This window comes from Manis pentadactyla, chromosome 5 (assembly GCF_030020395.1).
Source record: "Manis pentadactyla isolate mManPen7 chromosome 5, mManPen7.hap1, whole genome shotgun sequence".
Taxonomy (NCBI): Eukaryota; Metazoa; Chordata; class Mammalia; order Pholidota; family Manidae; genus Manis; species Manis pentadactyla.
The window spans coordinates 35,522,593-35,548,695 of record NC_080023.1 but is presented as its reverse complement, the minus strand read 5'-3'; the positions used below and the strand labels follow the sequence as shown (position 1 = coordinate 35,548,695).

Genomic DNA, 26,103 nt, shown 5'->3' with positions numbered 1-26,103 from the left:
GCATGCCCTTCTCTATTGAAGCACTGTGGCAAAAACTGTTGGTTGGCTAATTTAGCATCCATTCCTCTTCTCCTTTTGTGTTGCCACATCCATTGTGGAAGCTGGAAAGCTAAATACTAATAGTTAGGGATGGCCACATAACACAATCCAGCCAGTCAGCAGTATTTGGAAATTTGCTGAGGCCTTTTAGAAACACTTTTGCTTTTCAAACAAGAGAGGAGTACAGTTGGTATAACCCCTTTATTCTTGTCTTCAATGTAGCTGTTATAATTACAGCTGTTGACAGACATTTTGAGACACTGAGAGAGATCTGGGGAATTAGTAGAGATGTGGTTGAGCCACCAATCTAACACCCACAACTACCTGCATCAATACTACTTATGTAGATGAAACTAAGCCCTAAGACATTGTTAGATTTTTGTATTCTAGCCAATAGCATTCCTAACTAATACATTCATAAACTACATACACACTCACTCTTACATGTTTGTATATACACTTAACTTTGTTTTCCATGCCTACCAAGACTTGGGACTAATTTTAGACTTACATTTTCGTGAAAAGTAAACAGGACATAAAGTTAGAGGAAAAAGAAAATGGAAAGCTTTCTTTGTTACTACCAACCCAGACACTATCCTTAGCACTTAAACTTCCCTTTTATCTATGCTGACCTTGTATGATTATTTTTTTAAAAATGAAGGCAAGAAGGGAGAAAAAGCTTGAGAAGAAAGACAAATGCAGAAGTGGATCAAATTCCAACAGTTAGGTTGGAGGGAAACCCTAACCGGGGATAGGTTGGTTGAGGTCTGCAGAGCCCCGTTGGGAAGGATTCCTGACTAGTGACAATGCCTGGCCATGCGGGGGAAAGAAAGGCTTGAATCTTAGTCCATCACTCTGCATTCCTGTGTATTTAGGACCAAAAACCATTACCTGTGTCTACTTGACAAGCCAGGTTTCCCTAACAGCCAAGAAGTTGTTCTCCTTTTCCCCTCCATTTAAAAGGGTAAGAGTAGAAACCATTTTTTTGGCTTTATGAGATTCAAGAACAGTTTTCCACAGAACAGCTTTTCCGTAATGTTTGTGTTGGATCTTGTGTGAAAGATACCATCCAATGAGCAAGCAGTCCTTCTGGACTCTGGCCCGTCGCTGTGCCCTCGGTCTGTTCCTTCTTACAGAGGTGAATGCTGTCACTTTGTTCGGTGCTCTTGACCTCGATTTTTCTGATTGCGTTATGTGGATACCTTTCCTGACACTGCACCAAATCACGACTTAATACTGTCAATATGTATCCTTATTCTTTTTTTCAGGCAGGTCAGCAAGATTGCCTCTTTACTGTGGTGATCTTCCAAAGTTTGTGTTTTTCTTTAGCTATTTTTTAGTAGCTACCTATTCCTTTTTTCGATTTCCACCTTCTATTTGTGTCTTTACCATCAGTTCCTTACCCTAGAAAAGAGTAAGGTAAGACAGGTAATGCCAGAAGTACTGCATGAAATGTGTCCTGAACAGAAAGCTCAGTGGGGTAGTTGGAATTTACACCAAAGTCTATGAATTACCATTTAGCCTCTGATTTTGAAATGCATACATGCTTCAGTTCTTGAAGAATCTAATCCAGTTTCCTTCTTAAAATGTTTGCCACTCATTTTCCCCAGAATCTTCAACTACTTGGAGCTACAGCCATTGAGGATAAATTACAAGATCAAGTGCCTGAAACCATAGAAACTCTAATGAAAGCAGACATCAAAGTCTGGATCCTTACAGGGGACAAGCAAGAAACTGCCATTAACATTGGTAATTCACCTACTTTAAGCTTTCGGTTGTGATGCTTTTTGACAGGTTGATACATTTTACAGGATAGATTTGAGATATTCAAGATTTGAAAGAGTTGATATTTTAAAATTTCCATATTTATAATGTTACTGGGCTTTCCTGTGTACTTATGGCCCCTTGTCCCTTTAAATTTGGAGTGATTATATATACAGCTGAATTTTAGCTCTTGGAACCACGTAATATCCTCTCACACCTTTGTTTCTCTGACTGCCCCCCATCCATATTTGACACGGGTAGATAGCATTTCTGCAGTTGCCTGTGAAAGTTGAGAGACTGAGATTATGGCAGGCTTGCATAAGGACAGTTGTTCACAGGCCCAAAGGTTATTTCTGAGACAGGAAGTAAGAAGGTTGCCAGCTTTGATTCATCCAACAGCTAATTGCAATTTTTGGAAAGAGGTTGTATTAGTCAGCTCATGCTGCCATAACAGAATACCACAGATTGGGTGGCTTAAGCAACAGATTTATTTTCTCGCACTCCTGGGAGCTAGAAGTGCAACATCAAGGTGTGGGCAGGTTTGGCTTCCCCTGAGGCCCCTCTCCTGGGCTGACAGGGCCCACCTTCTCCCTGTGCCCTCACCCGGCCTCTCCTCTGTGGACACTGACTCCTGGTGTCTTTTCCTCTTATAAAGATGCCAGTCCTGCACAGTCAGGGACCCCTGGAACGACCTCACTTAACTTTCACTAACTTCTTGAAGGCCCCATCTCCAAATACAGTCATACTGTGGGTTAGGACCTCAACAGGTAAATCTGTGGGGTGAGGAGGGACACATTCAGTCTTTAACAGATCTTCTGAGAAAAATGTTAGTTTTTGGTGTTAGAGGCCTGTAATACCAATAATATGCAAGAAAATGTCACCCTTTTTTTAAATCAAATTCAGTAATAGTAGGTTGTCTGAGCACTGCAAACCCTGACATAGATTCAACCTCGGGATATTAATGATATAAATTACATACAAAGCTGTCCCAAATTTGAAGAAACCATGTTAGAGGCATTCACAGCAGGAAACCACATTTTTAGAAAGACATTATCAAGTATCATCTGTCTAAAAATTATGTAGCTAATATTCCTTTAGAAGTGTAGTAATCCCAGCATTCTGTAAATATAAGACAACTATAGTAAATCAATCAGTATAGTAAATTGATATTAATAGAGGAAAATTAATTCTTAAGAAACACTGGCTAGTAGAAGTTTCAGTCTGTAAGCCACACAAGTGAATTTTGATGATAAAATCTATCGCTGGTGTTAGAAATAACCTGGACAGAAAATATACAAGCATGTGGAATGTGCTAATGTGGTAACAGCACAACTACAGGTAGAGGGAGAATATATGGAGGCACAGAGTGATATGTGAGGAAAATTTAAGCAATCCTTAAAAGACTTTAGTCTCTGGAGCGACTACGATAGTTCCTAGGAAGAGTAGTATAGTAGTGGTTGCTCGTGACATCTGAGTCCAGGTCCGTGATTTTTAGGGGCCTTTTTCCTAGAAAAAGAGAGGTAAGATTCACTCATTCAGCAAATAGTCATGATGGTACCTATGTTATAGACACTAGTTAAGAGCAGGGAACAAAGCAAACCAAAATCTCCGCCCTCCTGGAGCTCAGATTCTATTCAGGGAAACAGACAGTAAAGCCAATGAGAAAAGCATGTAGTACATCCTGTGGCAATGTTGATAAGGAAAAAATAAGGCAGGAAAGAAAGATGGGCCTTACACAGAATGATTCAGTTTAAATCTGGAGGTCAGGAAGAACTCACTGAGCAGGAGCCATTTGAGAACAGCCATAGGAGAGGGAGCTTGTCACTGATGAGTAGGGAAAGCTAGCTTCTGTTGGAGAGTGAGCGCGGAAATGAAGGGGGTGGCAGGGAGGGGCGGTAGGAGAAGAGGCGGGCAGCTTTAGCACACCCAAAGTTGGATGGGGCCTCCCAGGCCGTTTGTGGACTTTGCATATACTCTGAGTGAAGTGGGAAAATCACTGGATGGTTCTGAACGGAGCCAAGACATGGTCTGACTTGCCTGTGAAAACATTCTGGCTGCCAGACTGAGAATGGGAGGGAAGCGAGTATAGAAGCTGGGAGGCCCATGAAGGGGCTGTTACCTTAACCAAGGAGGGACACGGTTGTGGCCAGCCCCCAGGTGCTAACAGCGGAGGTGGTGAGAAATGGTGGGGTTCTGGATGTATTTTAAAGGCAGAGCCACAGGACTGATCAATAAGCTGTAAGCTGAGAGCATAAAAAAGGAATCGGGGTAATGCCAAGGATTTTTAGTCATAGCAAGTGAAGAATGGAGTTGCCATTAACCAAAATGAGGAAGAGGAAGGAGGAGCAGGATTCCTGGGGGGGAAATTGGGAATCTGGTTTTGGGATATGTTAAGTTTGAGGCACCTATTTACTACCTAAGGGTCTGCTATTAAGTAGGCACCAGAGTGTAAGAAGAGACCAGAGTTCACAAAAGAGGTCTCAGTGGGAGACAGGAGTCCCAGAATGGTCAATGTTTAGATGGTATTTAAAACCATTGGATCAAATGAGCTCACAAAGGAGTGAGTCCAAGTGATGATGTTTTAAATGTGGTGGCACTATTTTAAATGTGAGACTGGTCAGCCACATTCAGCTGCATGCGAGCAGGTTCAGAGTAATCGGAGTGGGTTTAACCAGCTGGTGAATTTGCCCAGCAGCCAATACAGCAAAGCAGGAGAGAGCAGGTAAGTGGAGGACAGGATGGTAGCCAAAGGGCAGGGAGATGGTGGTGGGATCAACGGCATCCTTCTCCAGAAACCACCGTCAGCCCATCTTCTGCCCTTCGTGTTGGTCATCGTGGATAATTTTGTCAGCTTCCAGGATACTGAGAATCATTACCACAATGTCTTTCCCTACTTGTTTATCAAGACTCTCTTAACACGGTAGCTGCTGTCGTTGTACCTCTCCTATAATAAGCAAGAGCACCTAACTTCCTGCAACCCTGGAAAACAGCTGCCTGCCACCATGTCTAACCAAATAGATAACATTTTACTACTAAATAAAATTTCTAAAAATAAAAAAATTATGTATTTTTGTAGTATTATCACTAATATCTTTACTGCTTCTCTCCAGGAAAATTAGTTATAGTGATTAATGTACTCTCTGTTTGGACATAGGACACTCCTGCAAGCTTTTAAGGAAGAACATGGGAATGATTGTTATAAATGAAGGCTCTCTTGATGTAAGTAAAATTACATATTTTTTTTATCCTTTAATAACTTAATCATCATGTAGTATTTCATTTTATTTTCAGATAGCTGTGGAACTATTTTATCTTCCTGAGGTTAAAACATACTATATCACCATTGTTCTGTGACATAATGTACACTGTTTTGAACCATATTGGTGTAAATAGATTCCAACTTTGTGTCTGCAACAGCTGAAAGAACTGCTGAATGATTTGCTTAATGTTGTGAGACAAAACTGCTTTACAAAAGCATTATGTGGGAAGTTTCTAAGGAATGCAACTTATTTGTATCTATCTGGGCATTTTGTGTATTAAGCACTTAATATCTCCTTTAGCTTCCAGTGTTAATAAATATTTTGCTTCTTTTAAAAAAATTATGAAAGCTATTGAACAACACTAAACAACCCTTCCTAACAGGAAAGTTGTTTATTTTTTTAAATGTCATAACTTCTGGGCTGAAATATAAGTTCCTAGGATGTCTTTTTTCTTGGCTATGGTTGTCACATGAAATTGTATTTGGGAACAGGGGGAGGATTTGTTAGGTGTACAGTATAAAATAGAAATTAATAGAACAAAAAAGTAGGTCAAGTGACCTGTAAATACTTTAAAGTAAAGGTGACTCTTCAGAATTTAAGGTGGAAGACAGAACAGGAGAGGTGATTATACAACTGCTTGAAATAGTCATTATGACGCAAAGAGCAGAGCAGAGAAAACCTGATAATTAGGGATGTTGGTGAAGCCGAGAGGCCAAGTACGTAGCTGAAATGGTGAAAAGGCAAATGTTCAGAAGTCAAGTATAAAACAGAAATTATGTGTAAGAAGTATTCAACTTCCAGTTTTTAAGTTTTAAGGAGTGATGATCTCTTCATTATTGATCCTCAAAACAGTCTTTCTGGTACTTCTCCCCTTCTTGTGAAATCTGTAAGCAGTTTCTAACCTAAAGAAGAATATATGACTTTGCAACCGTGAAGGTGGTTTGCACCTTTAATTATTGAAGGAGTACATTTTGTGAACCAAGCTTTAATCCTAAAAACAAACCCAAAGAAGTCCCCCTGCAGTTTTAAGACTTACCTTTTATTTATTCATTCGATAGGCCCTCTGCCAGATGCTGAGAACATGCCAGAAACAGTAGCCCCATGAGTTGGCCCCGTATGGCTTACAGTTGGCTCCTTCCTACCCCCTCATATGTATTAATTTTTAGTTTATTATGTCCAAGTTACTATGTTGTGACAGTATCACCAAGACAGCCCAGTCCTCTGAAAGCTTATTACAAATAATAAGGGAAGTAAAATGCATACAAGTAACATTTACGTAAATATAATGGATAGCTTGCTATGAAAATGTTGTGAAGTTTAGGGACGTACTTACAAAGTAAGTGGTGTTTAGCTAGAGGTGAGTAATTGAGTAAGGGAGGGGTACGCAACACAAGGGCATCGCAAGTGCATTCAAGGTACAGTGGGGCATGAAAGAGGAGCATTGCACTTGAACGTTGATAATATTTTCAAGTATATTTGTTTGAATAAATATAGCCACATAATGTAAAATTCAAGTTACAAAAAGAGGACAGTACAGATGTTAAAAAGTGAATCTCTTGTCCTTATGCTCAACCTATCAAGTCTGCCTGCCTAGTGACAGCTACTAATTGCAGTTTCTTGCCAATTCATCCAGTGATCTTCTGCGATACCTAAGGGATATGTGTGTATGTCCACACACACGTCTTCTGTGTTCAACACAAATTATAGCATACTGTCCACACTGCTTTATACTATGTTTTTCTCACTTAATGTATCTTAGCAATTGTTCTATAGTAGTAGTTATGAAGCTACCTAATTCTTTTGTAATGGTGGCACAGTTTATAAGGTACCTAGAAGAAATGACAGGAGAAGTCAAAACTGAAAAGGTAGTCTCAGGTCAAATGTGGAAAGCTGGGCCAGGTCTGAAAATGCAGCTTTACAGGCAGGCAAGGAGAGCAACTTCATCAGCCTCTTAAAAGAGGTGTGATGTATAGAAGCCATTTCACACAGATATGTTTGGAAGGGAATAGAGGCCTGGGGAGCAGATAAAAGGAGTAGAGTAAGAGTTAGGTGAGAGGAAACGGGGGCACCAATGCCAGCAGATGCGGCAGAGAGGAACTGAAGGAGGCGTACCCATGGGGTCCCTGGAGACGGACCATGGAGAGCCGTGAAGGGTGGCTCCAGAACCGGGCTGCAGTTTGTCTCGGTGCTGGACAGCCATCAGTGGCAGCAGGCCCACAGATCCTGCAGATGAGTGGGCCTTTGTCAGCACCAGAGGTTCCATGTGGGACAGTTTTTCTGACACTTGAAGAAAATCAGTGGTAGGACCTCTGCTGACAAGCCAGGCTTGATTTCACCCGTGGTCCTTTGTGTCTGGACTCGGGTTTTTCCCTTATGTAGAGGGTGCTAGCATTGCTTCTGTGTTTTCCTCTGTTTTGTCATTTTTCTCCAACTCCTGGATAAACATGTTCCTTAAGTGTTTTAAGTGTCAAGTGATATATAATCTCAAGAAAAACAAAAGTGAAATACCAGAAATATTCAGTGTACTGCATCATGTATTATTGAGAGTGGCATTTATTTTCATTTTAAAGGTGCCAAGGTTTATTACTCAAAAGTAATAAACACTTCAGAGGTACTTGCACTACCCGTGTCTGCAAGACATAGAGGGCAGTCTCAGGGAATACTCATCTGCACTGGAAACAGGGTACGTGTCTGTTGGTTAACCATTTTCTCTAGATGCCCAGCAGATTGCCTAGCACATAATAAGTACTCCAAAAACATTAAAGAAATTAGTCACTGAGGAATTTTTAATTAAGGACTTCCATCTTTAAAAAAATTGTGTATCAATTTTAAATTTCATAGTAATTGATCTTATCTGATATTTTAAAAGTAAAGTGGGTAGAAATGTCTCTAGCAATTCAAGTGACAGTTTGGTGTGGAAGATCACAGGCACACAGTGGCTGAATGGATTAACGCTGATTTGTCCAGCTGCATGCAGACTGCCAGGCATTCCCTCACTGCTGTCTGGGGAAGGTTTTTCTTCCAAGAAGTTAAGTGGTGACTTTACAAATCTGCCTGTTTGGGGTCAGACCCACTGTGGTGCACTCATTTGCTTCTCAGCAGGAAAGGAAACATCACTTTGCATAGCTCCTTCAGATCTTGTGTCATAAAATCCACAGCTGAGATTTCAGACAGATCATTAGATGTGCTGGAATGCCTGTAGGTAAATCATTATTTGTTTTTTTCATTGCCATGGAAAAGAAAAGCATCCTATATGTGCAAATTGTGCTGATGATAATAAAATACGAGATTACTGTTCCATCAGCACAAAGAATAATTAACATTCAGGTAATATACTCAGGAGCATACTGTCTTAGGGAATAATATAAAAGGAAATAAATTGTGGGTGGGTGTTTTGTCAAGAGACAAATTTAATGAATATGCTCAAATTATTCCATGAAATAGCATAGTGATTAAGAGCACAGTTCTGCCCTCAACTGAATGTGGGATCCTGGGCAAACCGAAATGAGCTAACTTCTCTCAGACAGTTTTGCTGCCTGTAAAGTAACGATAATGTTACCTTTAGTATGGGATTTGTATAGACAGGACATGATGCATACACATAAAAGGGGGATGTTATAAAATTTTATAGAAAAATAGTATTTGAAGAGCTTGCAAGTTGTTTTACATAATGATCATTTTTATTAAGAATGATACATTCTTTTCCCATCTTTTAATTTTTTTCCTAAAATAACAAGTTATAAATGTAGATCCTCCTTTGCACAAGTGATGCAAATTGCTATGAACTGTTCACATTTTCTACCAAAATGCTATTTTAATACTGTTAAAATTTTAAAGTTGAATCCCTTTTTTTTTAATGTTTAACTTGTACAAATAAAGTAGCATATTTGAGACTTAAATTTCCCAATAGAAAAACCTTTCTCCTGGAGATCGCAGTAATAGAAATCTCTGTTTTCCCATAATCTAGCTCATTTCAAAACAATTGTCATTTGGCTTTCTAATTTTCTCCCTTTGAGTTTCAATACAGTCATCCCTCTAGAAAAGCCAGCGGCTGTTCAGCATTTTTTAAACCCTTGAAATAAACATGTAAACCCCAACTGCAGTTGAAAATATAACCAGAATGGAAGCCTTACCCAACAAGTGCAACGTGGAAATCTGGCAGGGGAGTGTCTGCCTCTGCCCAGTCCCAGCTGCTTTCGTAGCAGGCTCAGCATCCCAGGCTGGCATTGATGCCTGGGAGCAAAGCTGGGTGTTCTTGTCCGGCTACCACCATGCTATGGTCAAATGCTGACACAGCAAAACAGCAAGAGAGTTTCTTAGAAAGCTTGAGCATAGTTTTGTTTAATTTAGAAAGAATTAAGCATCATTAAGACTCATCTAAAGTTGATCAGAATCTTTTAGATATTTATAATAAATACATAATTTAAGTAATTTGCATAATTTTTTACCATGCTACTTCGAACCGCTTTAGTAGGTAAGGGTTCTGATTATGTTCTTGGTAGGAGACATTCCCTTAAGGATCTGCAAAGGAGTAATTCCAAGTTACTGGCTTCTTCCCTAACTCCACAGCAATCCCCGGAAAGTATCCCACAAACTCCCCAGAAACCCCTTCCCACTCAGTGACCTAGATCCAGGGGATTCTTCTGGCATCTCTTCTGTATCTTTATTTAGTCATGAAACAATTTGTTAAAAATGGAGACATATAAAAATGTGAGCCAAGAACTAGGGAATCTCGTATGTGATCTATCTTTAGCTCCCAGTGTCTAATAAAGGTCTTTCAAAATGTGTTAAAACAGTTCTGGAAGGATTGGGTTTATGTTATATTAAAAAGTGTGATTGTTATATTATTCAAATTCCCCATAGGATACCAACTCTGTGCATCTCTGGAAATACTCTCAGGAGACTCTAAACTTTTTTTTTTTTAATCAGTATTGTCCAACTTTCTTCTAATAAGAAAAATTTTGAAGACTTATTTAACTGAGATAACTCAGAATTTCACGAACTTAGTCTGTCAAATCTCAGGTAGGTGGGAGGGACCATAATTTCTTAAACCATTGCCTCTGCAGGTGCCAAGACAGTCTTTCTTGAGTCTCACATGATATACCTTAACCTTGGTTCCCCTTTCTGTCTTCTCTTTTTATAGAGAGTTGTGGGGTCTGTTCTGGGAGTAGGGCTGGATCTTAAATCCACTCTTACTATTTTTCCTCCTCTCTTCAATTGTCTAGCTTCCCTAGGAAACAAAAAAAAGGGCTGAGAGGAAAATTATTTACTATGTATTTAGTGAATCAACAGGAATGATGGTTAAATAAGTGTGTGGAGAGCTTGGAGAAATAAATTTCCTCCAAAGTCAAAAGGCTTCTAGGTTCCAGTCTAACTCCTGGGAAGCCCTGCCCACCTCTGTCTCATCAGCAGGGCATAGCGCTTCTAGATGGTCTCTGCCACTGTTGTTACTCACGTGCAGCCTGATGAGGAGCCAGTACCTGATATATGGGAAGTAGTGTATGTGCTGCTTCCCAAAACGAAAACGCTCCTTTCTGACTTGCTGTGAAAAGGGAACTCTGCTACTCCTGAAGCATTCTAAGCATTGTTCTTACAAACATAAGAACATACCAGCTTATAGTTATGAAGTGCTTAGTCTATGAACCAGGTACTAGATAAAGACTTTATAGGAACAATCACATTTATACCTGAAAACAGCAGTAGGCAAATACTCTTATGCTCTAGAAGGATTAGCCTGACCTCCAGGCCTGGTAGCACGAGAGGAGGTTTCTAGGTCACTGGATTCCAGAGTCTAAGCAAGTAGATTTTTCTGGACCTCCAATGCCAACTACTCTTGTAAAGCAAGAGTAATAATAATAATATCCATCTCCAGGGTGGTGTTGTGAGGATTAAACAAAATAATACCTTTTAAATACTTAGAAACAATGCCCAGTATTTAAAAAGCATGTAAGACATATAGAGCATTATCATGAGGGGCATTATTATACAGCAGGGGTGCAGAGGGGGAAAGGTTCCTCCTTGCCAGCTGCTGGAAGAGGGTTAAACAGCCACCCTTCTCACTATTTAAATGTCTTTGTTCAATTTGAGAATATAACCCCAAACCAGCCTAGGTTTGATTACATTGGATACTAAGGTTTCCCCTCACTGATATTATTTTACAGAAAATGAATTGGTAGCCACATTGGATATTAACAAGCATAAGAACATATATTTTTCAACACCGTGGTAAAAGAAAGCCCTTTATGGGAATTGCTTTTTCTTTTTCTAGCTGAATTTAATTTTCTAACACCATGTAAGCTTCAAATATAACTTATGGGGCATTCATGACTTAAATGGTGCAATTGTCATCTGTATCCTTTTAAGCTCAACTTACATGTATTATGCAGACAAACCTCACTGCTTGGGGAACCAGCCACTGTTGTACAGCCTCTGAAAGAAATCCAGAATAAGCAGGTTATTGACTTGACTCCAGAAAAGTGGGGGAGAAAGAAAATTGGGGCTACTTCAGGTTTTGTCTTGATATGTCCCATGAGTCTAATACAATACATTTTACATTGCTTTGAAAAGTAGTTTCAGCAGGTTTTAAACCACATTGAGTTTTCTTCCACTGCTGGCATTAGAAGTTTAGTGTTGTGAATTTTCATTTACCATTAGCAAAGCTGTTTCAGCTTTTTGGCCTGAAAATTTTAGGGTCTTAGTTTAACTTTTAAGGCATTAATGTATCCCTATCAGAAGCAAAGATATGTTTTTATGAAGTCCCACTGCAGCACGATTGTTCAAACACTGGCATGCTGCATACTCTAAGAAGCAATCAGTGAAGCCAGCTTTGTGACATTTGAAAGAAATGGGTTTGTAAAAAAATGTAAACATTACAAAAAAATGAAAATAACGTATGAACAAATAATCTGTTCTCTTTTCCTCGAATTTAAGACAGTGTCTGCCACAAGTCAAAGTATGTGGTTGAGACAGTTCCATCAAACCCATAGTCTGGTCTCATAGGAACTGAACGTATCCCATTTTCTTAAACAAAATTCAATAATCTTGGCCATGTGTAGAGCTCTAAGTGAAGTTGTTCACAAATTCATGCTGTTTCTGTTTGAAGAAATTCTTCCTCTGCACAAGCCTGAATATTCTTTATCTCTTTTTGTGGGCTAAACATTTGAACTCTTCCAAAAGCTCCCTGAGACCTAGAATTACAGATGAATGCTTTCTACCCAGTCGGCCCCCTCCACCCTCCCCACAGCTTGTTGACAGTTCCGAAGGGAGCAAGCCAGGCCTTGTGACTTTTCTGCATCTCTGCTACCTGTATCTTTCGGTGAGTCAGCACAACCATGAAACTGACAGTTTGTAGGAAACCTTCCGTGTGCCAGGTGTATCTGCATGTATTAGTCTCTATAAGGCTGATGTTTGTCCCAATTACAGATAGATACTTTGAGTTCACATAGCTAGCAAGTACAGGATCCTGAATTTCAACCTAGATTGCTCTCAGTCTAAAACATTTTGTTTCTTTTTGTCTTTAAATAACCAAACCTTCTCCAGTGGCAGGAGGAACTCAACAGAAGAGGCTTTCTGGGAGGCATCTCCCACATTTTCTAACTTGTCCCCACTTTCCTTCCCAATTACCAGCAGGACTGCAAGGCTGCTGAAAGGGGGATGCCCATCTGGAAAATGGTGGTGTTTGGGCATCTGGCATTTATGGAGTTCAGGAAAGACCCTGTATTTCATTTTACTAATGCAGTTGTACATAAGATTTTATTGAACATACATATGAAATAATGGAAATGCATTTGGGACTTGCCCTGAGCAAATAGAGCAGATAGTGATTCTTCTGTATTTCTACATTAGTTCATTCAAATCATTAGGAATAGAGACCCAACATTAGCTTTCATTGTGGTCTGGGTAACAAGTTCTCACAGGCTCCATTTGTTACTTTCTCCAAACCATTGATTTGTTAATTTGCTTATTAAAAAAAAACGTCAAAAACCAGTTGTATATTCTGCACAGCCTCTTCCTGGCTGAATGAAGGCAATGTGAGAGATTGGACCTCTGCCGACCCCGTTCCTCCAGAACGCTTCCCCCTGCGTTGGAGTCACTGCCTCCACTGGAGAACATTTAATACCCAGCTCAAAATAAGTATTCAGGAGGCTTTCAGTGGTAGTTTAAAATAATTACCATGAGGGCTTTAGTAAAAGCCTTTATCCACAAAACTATTTAAATTATATAATTGTATGCCCTACCTCATTCTGACTCTGCCTGGATGTGTCCCTCTTTGCTCTTTGCCCCCACTCCAACGCCTTGGACCCAGATTCCACAGTTCTTTGCCTCTCTCTCTCTCTCTCTCTCAAGGGATACTAGATGCCTCACAAGGAGTTATTTGCCTGATGGAACCCATCCTAATCCCAAATGCCGAACCTCTGCCTCGGGACCAGGAGCCTTTACCCACCACTGCAACTTCCTCTTCTTCCCTTCTATAACCCTTGACCTTTTCCAATGGCATGACCCTCCTGGGAGAAGGGACCATTTCCTCAATTACAGTGTTTTATATCTGTTCTCGCCCTGGCCATGTCTGTGTATCAGCAAAGCCTGAATACTTTTTTTTTCTCATCTGTTTCCCTCTCCATTATATTTAGGAATATGTATTGGTGAAATGCATTTGCTTGGCTGTCTTCCACTAAGCTTGTTTTGGAGGACTTCTTTGACCATATGTTTTTAATTATTTCACCTTCTGTCTTCCCTTATCCATTTTGGAAAAATCACTTTATGTTGGTTTGGTTCTATATAAATATGGTTTTAAAGGTTATGTTCTAATATTGTCTGGGAATTTAGAAACACCAAAGCTTTTCGTCCAAAACTAGGTATGTCCAAGACACCTACTGATCCCAACTGGGATGAATACTAAATGGACCAGTTATACAGAAGTGTCATTTCTCTCCACTCTCAGGCATACATTCTTCACAACTTATTACCGCCTGCAAGAGCTAAAGGAGTCATTGATGTATGTGATGCATAGGAGCATACGGAATGTCCAGTGTTCCACTGAATCAATAACAGACTGTTGACAAATAAGTAATACCTAGTGGCTTATCCACGTTGCTATTATGGGAGTTATAACTCAGTCTTTAAGAATGTGCTAACATTGTCCATGCTTCATATGGTCATAATGTATTATTAATAATGTCCTTGTAATATTCTGTTAATTTGTAATTTTAGGGTGTGAACATTTGGAGAGTGTAAAAGTAGAGAAAGAATGAAACATTTGGCTGTTAATTTGTAAATCACTCGTCTTAAATGATGATTAGGTGGGGCCTCAAACCTCTCAAACAGCTAATAAAATATGTAAATTTAGGATTCTTATATATATCTTCATAGTTGACATTTTAAATTAACTCATAGTAGTTTTTAAAACGTAAACTCCTGGCAAACTAAAGGTTTATTGACCCTCACTTGAATATTTATTTCTCTGCTTTTTAAAAATGATCAGTACCTAAGAAGTTAAATCGATGATATTACATATGAAGAACATGCCAGCAAAACAGATCCTCTGCATTTCCTTCATCATTAGTTATTTTAAATCTAGTATTCATGAAGTGCTCATTTGCATGAACTGCTATTTTGTGTATATATGTATAATTTCACATTTATAGGAGCTTACAGTCTGACATATATATATGATGTGGTCATTTATGCAAAAAACATAGTAAAAGAGAAACACCAAATCACTTTGTAAATTAAGTTATTTTCCAGTCAAGAATTTTACCAAGTTGGAGACAGAAATTAAGAGATAAAGAAAAACAGTCTAGGTTAGTTATATAAATATTTGTCCTCCTACCATGTGCCAAGAGCTCTATGCCATATGAGAAGAGATGATCTCTTCTAGAATTGAAGGGAAGACAGGTTTCCAGATACTGTTTATGCAGTAGAAGTAGCTGCTAGAGTTGAATGTTAGCAGTCAAAAGGTGGATTGAAGTAAAATTTCCATTAGGAGATTTCAAAAGAAAATTTAAGATTATCTCAGTACTAATGCCCCTTGGATTATACAAATGTTAGACCTAATGTCAGAGGAAGAGAACGACCTAGTCTTTCTTCCATGTCAGCTCTAAGCCAAGCACTGGGCAAGACACCTGAATCACAAGTAAAGGAGTCAGCACATTTTGTCACTATAGTAACCCTGCAAAACAGATAAAAAAACCAATCTTGTGGATGAGAAAAATGTGATTTAGAGAAGTAACCTACCTGAAGAAAGACAGCCATATGTGGTGGAGCAATGATTCAACCCAAGCCATTCTGATACCACATTACTGCCTTCTAGAGTCAGTCAGATGAAAAAAATAAAATAAAATAATAAGGGTTAGATTGGAATACATATATATAAGATATTCCTGGCAAAGAAAAATTTATTGATAGGCCATGAAACCTGTGACACCGTTTTGTATAATGTGTGATATGATCCTTCCTAGACAGTGATCCTATGTAGCCACCTGGTCCAAAAGTATTTCGGAGTTCTTGGTGTCTTTACTTAAGTAAGTGGTTGAAATGTTTCCTTATTTCTCATTTATTTTTTCCTTTCACTTCATTAAAGAGGATTTTGTTTGTTTTCTGTCTTCCAAAAGGAGACATTGAACCTTTCCTTTTCAAGAAAAAGGGAAAACGTTTGATTAGCTTGTTTTTACCTTACACTCTGCTTCCGCAGGAAGGTGAAGAAAACCTTGAGTTCTGAGCCAGAGAATGTGTTTTAGTTTCTGGAACTTTAGTTCTTTACAATGTGTCTTCATCATTTTGCCTCAAATGTATCAGTGCTCAGAAACATCATGTGAACCTCAGCCTTGACTTTCTAAGAAAGTCCCACTTTTTTTATGGCTGCCCATTTGTATGTTACATGTTGATGGCTGCTTTCTCTACACTGGCTGGTGACTTGTGCACATCAGCTGACAAGTTATGAAAGTTAATCTTACAGTGGCTCAGCCTACAGCAATTTATTTTGTTTCAACAAAGTCTTGCTGAATCTTTACTCAGCAAGATTCCTGCAGGTGTTTTCCTATAGCACTGTGTTACATTTTGCCTTTTTATGGAAAGTGAAAACAGAAACCTGTGGTGCTGATACTAAAGTAAGAAGTACAGACTACATAAACTTACGTCCTTTCTAACAAAAGTGAAAGTTCTGTGTGTTCCAAGAGTGCTTCATCATTAGCCCCAGTTGTATGCTTATTTCCCTTCATTGGTGCTGGTGGGGAACTCATAAAGGAAAAACAGTCCAAGAATAATGAAATGCATTGTCAAATAGTGTGCCTGAAAGTCAAAGTGTCATGCAGAATTACACTTTATTATTATTAATAAATATATTATTAAGGTGTATTTAGACATTACTAAATAATTTAGATGTATTATTTTTCCCTTCCAGTAGTAAAGTCTTCCTTGTAACATAAGTTTATCATTTGACCTGTGCACATTTAACTGATTTCCAGGAATAAATATAAATGACAAGTGCTTGTTTGCATTCAGAGCCAAATGACAATATACACTTTGAACTAAATAAGCGTATGTATAATTTTTTCCTTTAACTTTTGCTGTTTGGGCCTAGCCTTTTTGATGACACCCTCTGGAATATAGATGAGTATCATACATTATTTACTGTCACAATCAGTAACTGTGGCCCTAGGGCAAGGTGTGGAAGTCACTGCCACAAGGTGTATGTTAGACTATTTACCTGTAATCTTCACCTTGTTTCTGCTGGTTATACTTGTCTAACCATCCTCTAGTCAAAGTCTGGGGGCTTTTATTTGCCTTTCCTTAGGGATATTCCCACATTCTGCTAGGGTGTTCCTTGGATATGTTCCTAAATGAGATTATCTGTCCTGTAAACCTCTGAAAGGAATCAGTAAAAAACAAAGGCTAGAAGCTGAAAAGGGCCATTTTCTGCAACATTACATTTCAGGCCACCAAAAACATAATTCCTACTTGGCCTAACATATTCTTTGCACATTTGACCTCTGGGTTCTTTAGGCTGTTCCAAGCAGAGTTTTTGCCAAAATAAAAATGATGTCTTTCTTACTATGATACTTTCCAAGCAAATCAGGGCTTTTGATTTATTTCACTACTAAACTGTGTCAGTTTTCATTGTCTAAGGTGCCCTCTGTAACTTTTATCAAGGGTTTCCTTGGTAAAGGTCATGTAAAAGTAATGAAAAAGATTACTGTAATGTCTCTGATTATCTTAAAGATTTTTGTCTTGTTTTACTTTATTGCAGGGTATTATATGAACATGTTATCTGTTTTGCCAGGCTAAACCCTACAGATTCAAATGGAACTTCATTAAGGCCTTCTGATCAGAGTTATCTTTGTCAAGAATTCTACTTGGACTAATTATCAGGCATCTTTATTTATTTTCTTTTCCAAGCATTGCCTTATAAGCCAAATAAATATTGTTTACTTCTCACAGGCCCACTTACATAACCTGGTTTGATCACTAAATAGCTAGTCTAAATGTTCATTCTATTATATTCATTGGACAATTTATATTACTTAAAGCAGGAGAAGTTAGATAACTACCACTTTGTTCTTCACCTTTATAATAAAATAAGCACATTAATATTTTATTTATTGTTCTAATTAAGAGTATCCAATATTACACAGGAGTTTTACAGGCATTGCAAAACAATCCTCAAAATGGACACACAAGAAAATCATTGTGACTTCCCACAAGGTGTTCTCCAGTCATGAATCACTGGTTATTTTATTTTCAAGCTTTTATGCATTTAATTTCATCTGTTCATCCAGGGCCTCGGTTCCGAAGGGAAGTAGAGATAGAAACAGATAAGCCACTATCCATCACTTCTACATCATACAAGTATAAACAACTATTTGAAAAATTCAAAAGATGGAAGTATTCATGTCACCTCATGACTCAGGAAAAATAGGGTCAAGGGAAGATTTCTTGGTTTATTTATTCATTCATTGTTTTTTGTAGGCAGTCTTAAAGGAGAAAAACATTGAGCCTGTGGAGAGAATGAAAGTTCAAGAGAGAAGTTGGGGGACAGAGATGAGAAAAGAAGACAATTCTTCCCCCTCCCTCAAGAACCAGAGAGGATTAGGGAAAGGGAAGTTTTGAAGTTAAGAGCAAGACGTTGAGGGAATTCTTTCTGGTATGAATGTTCTCAGTAAAGCAGGTTGATGTTAACTGAAGTGACAGGGGCCAAATTTGGAATCTTGAGCAGAGGCCTGGAGTAGCCTCTGGGAAAAGTGGAATTCACTAAGCACGGACAGAAGTATGGATCAGCAGTAATGTGCACCCATAGCAGACACCTGGTGGGGAACCTGTCCTTGGGGTGAGGTGTTTTTTTCCCTTCTATGTTGTCAAGACTAAGAACTGAGGAGAATGTTGGTTATGGCATAAATTGTGAATTGGCAAAACAGGATGGCGTGGTAGGAGGTCCAGGGGCTGAGAGCTCTAACGTGCCCTTGGTGCATGCAGGGCTTTGGGTCTGGAGAGTAGAATTGAAAGATTGACTGGAAGGTGCCCGTGGGATGTAGGTTGGAGGAGGTGCAAGCAAACCCCACTTCCCTGTGGCTCCCTCTCTTCCCCAGACTGGTGCCCGAACCCCAGCCTCTCCCGTTACCCCTTGCCTGTCGCCCCAGATCACCTTTGCTTCAGCCTCTCCCTGATTTTAGCAACACAGGCGCCTTCTCTTTCAGCCTACAAATAAGACTCTGTAAAACGACGAGATACAGAGCTTTTATTTTGTTCTACTCTGTGTTCTTTGATCCTATTTCTGATTTAGCTTCTCATTTATATATTTTCATTTTCACATGTCACTAAGTTTAAATGTTTAAACATTTCCCCCTTCAGTAGCCAAAAAGAAAACAAAGCAACAGCTAATATAGTAATAAATTTATTCCTAGCTACAGGAGATAAGCTTCAATGCAATATGGCCATAAAGCATGGCTTCCAGGCTTAAGGGAGAGGCAATAAAAGTCCATAAATAAAAGAATTTTCAAACACTCCTGGAGGTATAAATAAGGGTAAAATATAACTTGTAACTGGCAGCACACAGCCAATAACAGAACTATTTACAAAAGAAAACTATAAACTAAAAAGAAGAAAAGGTTCCTAGCTTTTGTGGTGGTGTCCCCGTCACACCCTAGGTGGGCTGATGGGAGGACTGTCTGTGGGAAGTTTTTTACTCACCTGAAATGTTCTCTCGTTTTCATCTCCTGACACCTTTTGATTTGCTGAAGATCTGTGATAATCACCAAGGAAACCCAGGGGTACTGATGCCACAAATAAGAGAGTTTTCAACAAATCGAAGGTGTTAGAGAACTCTTGAGGAAGGAAAGGAGGGTGACGAGGGGCCACAGGTCGGTCAACGAGGGAGCTGCTCGGCTCAGGGGTTTCCTTGACTTTCAGTCTTGCTCTGCAGCTGTAAGTTCTCCTGAGGTCTATCTCAGGTTTCATTTGGGTCTTCAGCCCAGGAGTCACTTGGGTAAAAAATAGTGGCGTTTTAATGAGCAATGCCTCAGTTCAAAAGGTCCACTACTGCTAAGTAGTAGATTATTTGTTCTCTAAAAAATTAAGCAAATAAGATAAAGACCTGCCTACCTGTGTCCCCACCTCTCTCTCTCTAAGCAGAAGTGATAATAGAGGGGGAAATGAAATGTTGCCAGTAGGATGCAATCAGAATTTATCATTTTTCTTATTCAATAAATGTGTTTTCCCAGGCATCTGTGATTGCAGGCACTGTGTTTCTTGCTGGGAACTAGGTTAAACATGGTCTCTCGCCTCCAGGAACTGAGAACCTTGATAGCATGGAGTGGGTCTGGGAGGGCTCGGTGTGGGGTGAGCTTGGTTTGGAAGGTAGCAGAGCCTCCTCTGGAGAGAGGAGCATTTCAGAGAGGGGATAAAAAGGAGTCAAGACTGTGAAGGGAAATGTGAATGAAAGTTAGTTGGGCTTAGATTGTGGAAAGCCGTAAGTGCCGTTTTAAGGAATTTGGACTTTCTCGTGTAGACAGCAGGAAGCCACAGAAAAATTTTAGGGCAAGAAGAGACATGATTTGTGTTTTAAATTTGTTTTATGAAGAGAAGCCTCTGTTGGTGGTAAAGACAGGACGAGAGACAGATGATGAAGGCCCCAGGGAACCAGCACGAATGGTACGGGCATTCCACTTAGAACTGGCTGTGCCTCGGCCTATCTAGAGGCAGGCTTTCTTTTGCTGGGTTATGTAGAGAGAGACAAGCTAGCACAGAGATTTAATTCTGAATTTGATTTCACTACTTAGTAGCCATGCGTTTGTAGGCAAGGAACTTAAAGGCTGTCCTGTGTCTCTCACCTACAGAGTGGGGCTAACAGTAGTGCCTCCTGCGTAGGGTTGTAATAAGTGTTTACTGAAATGTTGTAGGTGATGTGTAGCCCTTAGAACCATGCCTGGTGTATGGTACATGCTAAATATTGCTTTTTATTCTTACTGTTTTCATCAATTCATTCAGTTTGCTTGTTTGTTCACTTAATCTTTTTAAATTTGATTTTCAGATAATCCTGGGTCATCTGTAGATTGTCATTGGTAAATTTTGTTTGCCAGATTTTACTGACAATTTGACCTCCTTTTCTTAAGTGCTCTTGGGTCAAAAGTTTCCAGCGGGAAAGAGGAGGGTGAGGCCTGTAAATGAAAACCACTGCTTCCTCCCACCCCCATGTAAAGTGTGAAGAGAAATGTTCTCAAGAAAAGTGCTGTGTGGTGGTCCCTGGTGTCACTGCGTATAACAGGGACCAGGGGAAGCATTAGGTGGAAGTCAGTCTGGGGAAGGTGTGAAGTCTTACTTTATAGTACAATGTGCTGCTATTATTTTGATAAACAGATTCTGAAATTCCAGGACATAATGTGAACCGCATTTGAATGCAAATGCAGAAACACCTTCAGAAACTCCAATATAAAATTCTAATTATTATGGCTTGGCTTCCCCTTTGTGCAGGTAACTATACCACATTCTTAAATTGGAACAATGATTATATCTCCCATAAAGATAATAAAAAATTATTATATGAGCACTACTTTCATTGTAGGTATATTTTATTATATAAATATGTATGTGTATTTATTGCATAAATCACTGCAGGCTCAGATATGAGCACCAGAACAATAATCAGAGGGGAATTGTTCCCTTTTATTTCCTCGTGCAGAGCCAGTGTTATGTTTCTCCACAATGTTGGGGCTCTTGTGAAACAGAGAGTTGACCCCAAAAGGTTAGAGGAAGCATTTACAGGATTTGGGGAGAAAAAAATACCTTGAAACTTTTTGTCTTTGAAGAGCTGGGAAAGCAGTTTTTGACAGTGGGAGACAAGTACAACCCCTCTGTATAGTGGAAGTGAACAAAGCTTTCCTTGACACCAGAGGTTTTTGTTGTGCCCAAAAGTGAACTCTTCATTGATGGAAGGGGTTCTTTTATTTGATCCATCAAGATTACCAAGTCACATTACCATCCCTGATCGAAATACAGCATCATGAAGTCATGATTAAGATTGTAGAAGCCAGTTCATGAAGTAGCAAGAGATTACAGACACTGTTTCCTCCTCTTGGTCACTGGGAATTAAGTTTCAGTAGCATCAAGGACTTCTGAAAGACTACTGAAAATTATTTAAATTACATTCTCCAACTTCTCCCCTGGATTCATGGCTAAGAAATTTTGACTAGTTCATAAAGTAGGACAGTGTTGTTGTTCTGTAACAAGGAAATGTCCTGAAAACATGGTTGCAAGATGGTGGTTGTGTGGTTAGAATAACGAGTGGGACTGCAGAGGATGCCTCATGGTCCAGCCCGACGCTGGTAGGCGCAGAGATGTGGCTGCAGGCGAACAGGTTACTTTTTCTGCTGACATTTGTCCAGTCTCCCTTGAGAAGCTTTTGGGAGAATCAAATGAGGGGAAGTATGGGGGAGTAATTTGAAACAAAAAAGCACAAAAAATAACTTGAATGCAGTTGCCAAACACCATAGGGCATCTTAGTAGAACAAACTGGGAGTAAATGCTGAGGATATTTTTGTTTAATTTTACAGGGAACAAGGGAAACACTCAGTCGTCACTGCACTGTGCTTGGTGAGGCTCTTCAGAAAGAGAATGATTTTGCTCTTATAATTGATGGGAAAACCCTCAAGTATGCCTTAACTTTCGGAGTACGACAGTATTTCCTGGACTTAGCTTTGTCATGCAAAGCTGTTATTTGCTGCAGGTAAGATCTTAATACCGACCAGCAGGTTGTAGTAAACAGCACCGTGATCCTTCGTTCTTGATTTTTAAAATTCCTTGAAGTTATTCTCCCCAGAATTTGTAAAATATCAGGTTATTATTTCACAAACTGGTACAGAATGTAGTAGCAGAGCTTTTGAAAGTGAGTCCTAACAACTATTAATTACTGTTCGTACTTTGCATCAACATGTTTCTTGCCAGTTTCGGTATTTAAAATGGATTATTTGCCTGTATTTCCATCTAGAGTTATTTCTCTAAAGGTGCTGTTTTCTACACTTAAACCTTTGATCCTGCCGTTGTTTGTGGAGTGACATGATGGGAGATGCTAACTGAATCATTTTCCAAAAAGCTGAGCATTTTTCGTGAAGGCTATATATTGACTGTATAATCCTGTTCTCTCTAATTTATAGCATTGCCTATATCCTAAATTAAAATAAATACGTTTTGAGTTATCAAGCCCTAATCCATAGAATTGTATTTTTGTAAACTATTTAGCTCTAATCCTTCCTGAACTTGTCAAAGAGTCTTCCCCTGCTCCACACTATGTCTTCCTAAAATTAAAAGTGTATTTATGGTTATGCACAGCCCCTTCACCATGAAACCTAAAGATTTCCCCCTTTGCCATCCACTTACTGAATCTCACCAGCTGGTCAAACTAGGTCCAGGGTAGCAATTTCTCAAATTGCTTTTTCTTCCTGGGAGATGAAATGTTAAAAGGGCTTCTGAAGAATTTCTCAGAATCTATTCTCTTAACACTATCTTTAAATTTTTTCTATTTGCTTTTATCATTATCTATAAAAATATATTTACTAATAAAAGAATGTTATGCTTTTTAAACCTTTTTTTTGTTGTTCAGGCTTATTCACATAAATATCCTGTATGTATAATGTATCTTCAAAGTTGATCTAAATGTCAATTGGAATATACTTTGTGAAATAGAATTTAAATCATATTTAATAAGTAGCCTTTGTAGGCATCATATCAGCCTATAAAATTATACTCAGAGAATTAAGAGTTGCTTATTACTATTAGTAATAATCAGGTTCTTTGCTTAATCATCAAGAAAGAATTAAAAGTTATTTTTTCCTGACTGTCTCATTTGCACTTGGTATCTTCATGCTTTTCAAGATCTGCATTTCTGGTGACTTTTATTGATTCCTTGCTAATCTCTTGACCAAGTTTTAGTAATGTTCAACTCCAGCATTCTTCCATCAGGGTAATTTTGTGCCAGACATGGTTGTTTAGTGACTTTCACTAATGGGATCACAAGGATCAACAAAAGATTGCTCAAAAGCACATGAAGAGATACAACTGTTAGCTCCTATTTGAGAACAAAACAATACAGAACTCTTAAGATAAAATAACCAGTTCCCTTGAGTTGACATCGGTTCTGTGCCTACTGTATGCTGGACTCAGATGCCCCACATACAAGAATGAATGAGACTTCCTGCCCACTCTCCTTCGTGTATCTTTCTGTTTCTTTCGAGTAGAATCACAGTTGGCTTAAAAGATGTGGGAGGCCAGTTCTCATAATGTAGTTCCTGCAGCTGAGCTTCATTCTTAAAGCATTGCTTAACACAGTACCTCCCACCCTTCTTCAAAAAGTTGAACCACAAAATTAAACAATAGCAGACGGAGAGAAAAACTAGGAAGCAGAATCAAGGAAGAAAAAATATGTTCTGTGCTTGTGCTTGTGAAATTCCCTCCCGAGATCCTTGTTCTGGATGCTCACAAGTCACATGGACCTCAGGGCTCCTCCAGGCCCCAGGCCCCAGGCCCCCGGGAGGGACTCACTCTGCCATGCACGTGCAGCTTGGCTCTGAAACTGAGCTTATAAAACTGTGTGTGGCCCTTCCTCCCTCCATCCTGTTTTTATGCCTGTTGGAGGACCATGAAGGTCCCTATGCAGACACTGAGTTTTTATTTAGAGGGGTTTTCTTTTTGGTGGGGGTGGGGGGTTAAGTAAAATATCTTTCCTCGGCTTTTTTCTTCTAATTACCTTCATATTCTCTCTTTTCCCATAAGGACTGTGGTCCAGCTTCCTGTTTGCCTTTGAGAATTCATCTAAGCCCATAATTACATCAGTGCCAGTGCCGGATTTATGTCTGTGCACCTTCTCGGCCTGGTGCCTCTTGGCATTTAAACTACCGGCACAGACCGTCTTCTTTTCATTTAGCTCACTGACCTCGAAGTACAATTTCAATGATAATGCATCTATCACTGGTAAGGAATAGATGGGCAATTCTATATATCATTCTTCACCGTTTAATGTGTCACTCCAGGTTTCTCAGATCATTACAATCTCCCAGCCTCAGGAAATTCTCTATTTTACCCCATTAGAAGAGACACCCCAGATAAATACTGAATGTTATTTTGAAATACAGTGCAGTACTGTTTCCCAAATTCATTTATGTCCATTCTGGCTTTACGAGTTTTCCCTTCAAACTACTTTTTAATCTGTTTCTTGTCAGTCTGCGTCTGAAGATAATTCAGGATCTGCTCTCCCTCTGCAAAGTCTTCTCTTTGCCATAGCTAGAGTGGAAGTCGAGGGGAAAGCCTTTCCGTAATGGATCATGAGGTTCTCAATATTAGCTCTATCTCCAGGATTACATCAGCCACTTTCTTCCTGGACATCATCAGCATAAAGGGCAGAAGGCAGTTTTTAGTGTTTGCCTAATTGACACAGTTATAAAGATGAGCATTTTCCCTGAAGAGGCCGCAGTTGAATTTGAAAGAAACAGTTGTTCTCAGTCAGAAGTCATTACATCTCTTACTTACCACCATTTCTGAAGACATATTCAGAGACAGAAATAATCCCCTTGCCCCAAAATTATTCAGGGCTTTGGAGTCCTGGTTTTGGTTTACAAAGTGAAAGTCACATGTTATACCTCAAATAATTTTTTCTAAGTATGTAAGACCCAAGAAGTAAAATGAAATCCATTTTTATCAGTCTAACAAGTAGTGCACTTTCATAGATCATGCAGTTGTTGTTTTTTAACCTCTGTGAGCATTTTACCTGTTTAACCTGAGTAGCTTAATAGGAAACGTGCATCTGATGTTAGGGCAGGTTTTGGTAAGTTTTCCCGGTTATAAACAAACTGCTCCTCTGTGGTCCTTCTTGCCTTTATTCCCTTGCTCACATATACTGATTCTTAGCATTTGGTTCTTCTGAAAGCTACAGGCCATTTCCACCACCCACCAAAAAATATATATATACACTATATATATACACAGACACACACACATACAAACATGTAAAAATGATTGCACCACTTAAGTTTCACGACTCCCTGAAACTCCTTGGACAAAGGGGAGGAAAGCTTGCTCCAAGACTCACAGAGATTTGTATCCACAGCTAAACTCAAGAATTGTTCTGCAAAGCAACTGTACCAAATAAATAATTCTTCGTCTCTGTTACCAGTATTTTATGCCATAAGGTCCCACAGCTTGTGTAATCGGTATAGGGTGTTGTACCGGGGGCTTCACAAAATTCTTACTCTAACATCACCTGTCTGGCACATTGCATACCAAACGGAATCTCCCTGGCTGTGGTTTTGATGACCTGCGAACTGAAGAGCTCGCCAGGTCATGGTGATTCCGAACCTCCAGGGGGCCTGCTGTCTAACGCAGCTGAGAGTGAAGCTTCTCTGACTTGGAAAGGTGGGAGACCCTTGCACACAGGCACACTTCTTAGGTTTTCCCCTTCCAGCTTGAGAGCTTCTGGCCAGAGGATCACTCCTAGCCCTTCGGTCTGGACAAACCCTACATCTGTAGGCCGCTCTGAGCTGGGAAAGGTCTGTCGGCTGCTTGG

At 39.4% G+C, this 26,103-nt stretch overlaps 1 protein-coding gene across 4 annotated transcripts in view; it reads left to right on the top strand.

Annotated features, from left to right (window-relative positions):
- The window catches only part of ATP8A1 (ATPase phospholipid transporting 8A1), a 216,983-nt gene that overhangs the window by 125,704 nt on the left and 65,176 nt on the right, over positions 1-26,103 (top strand). For all 4 annotated transcript variants that reach the window (XM_036905468.2, XM_036905471.2, XM_036905469.2 and 1 more), the window contains 3 exons: positions 1,650-1,788; positions 4,958-5,022; positions 22,103-22,275. In XM_036905468.2, coding sequence (XP_036761363.2) covers positions 1,650-1,788; positions 4,958-5,022; positions 22,103-22,275 — 377 coding nt within the window. The remainder of the gene's footprint in view (positions 1-1,649; positions 1,789-4,957; positions 5,023-22,102; positions 22,276-26,103) is intronic.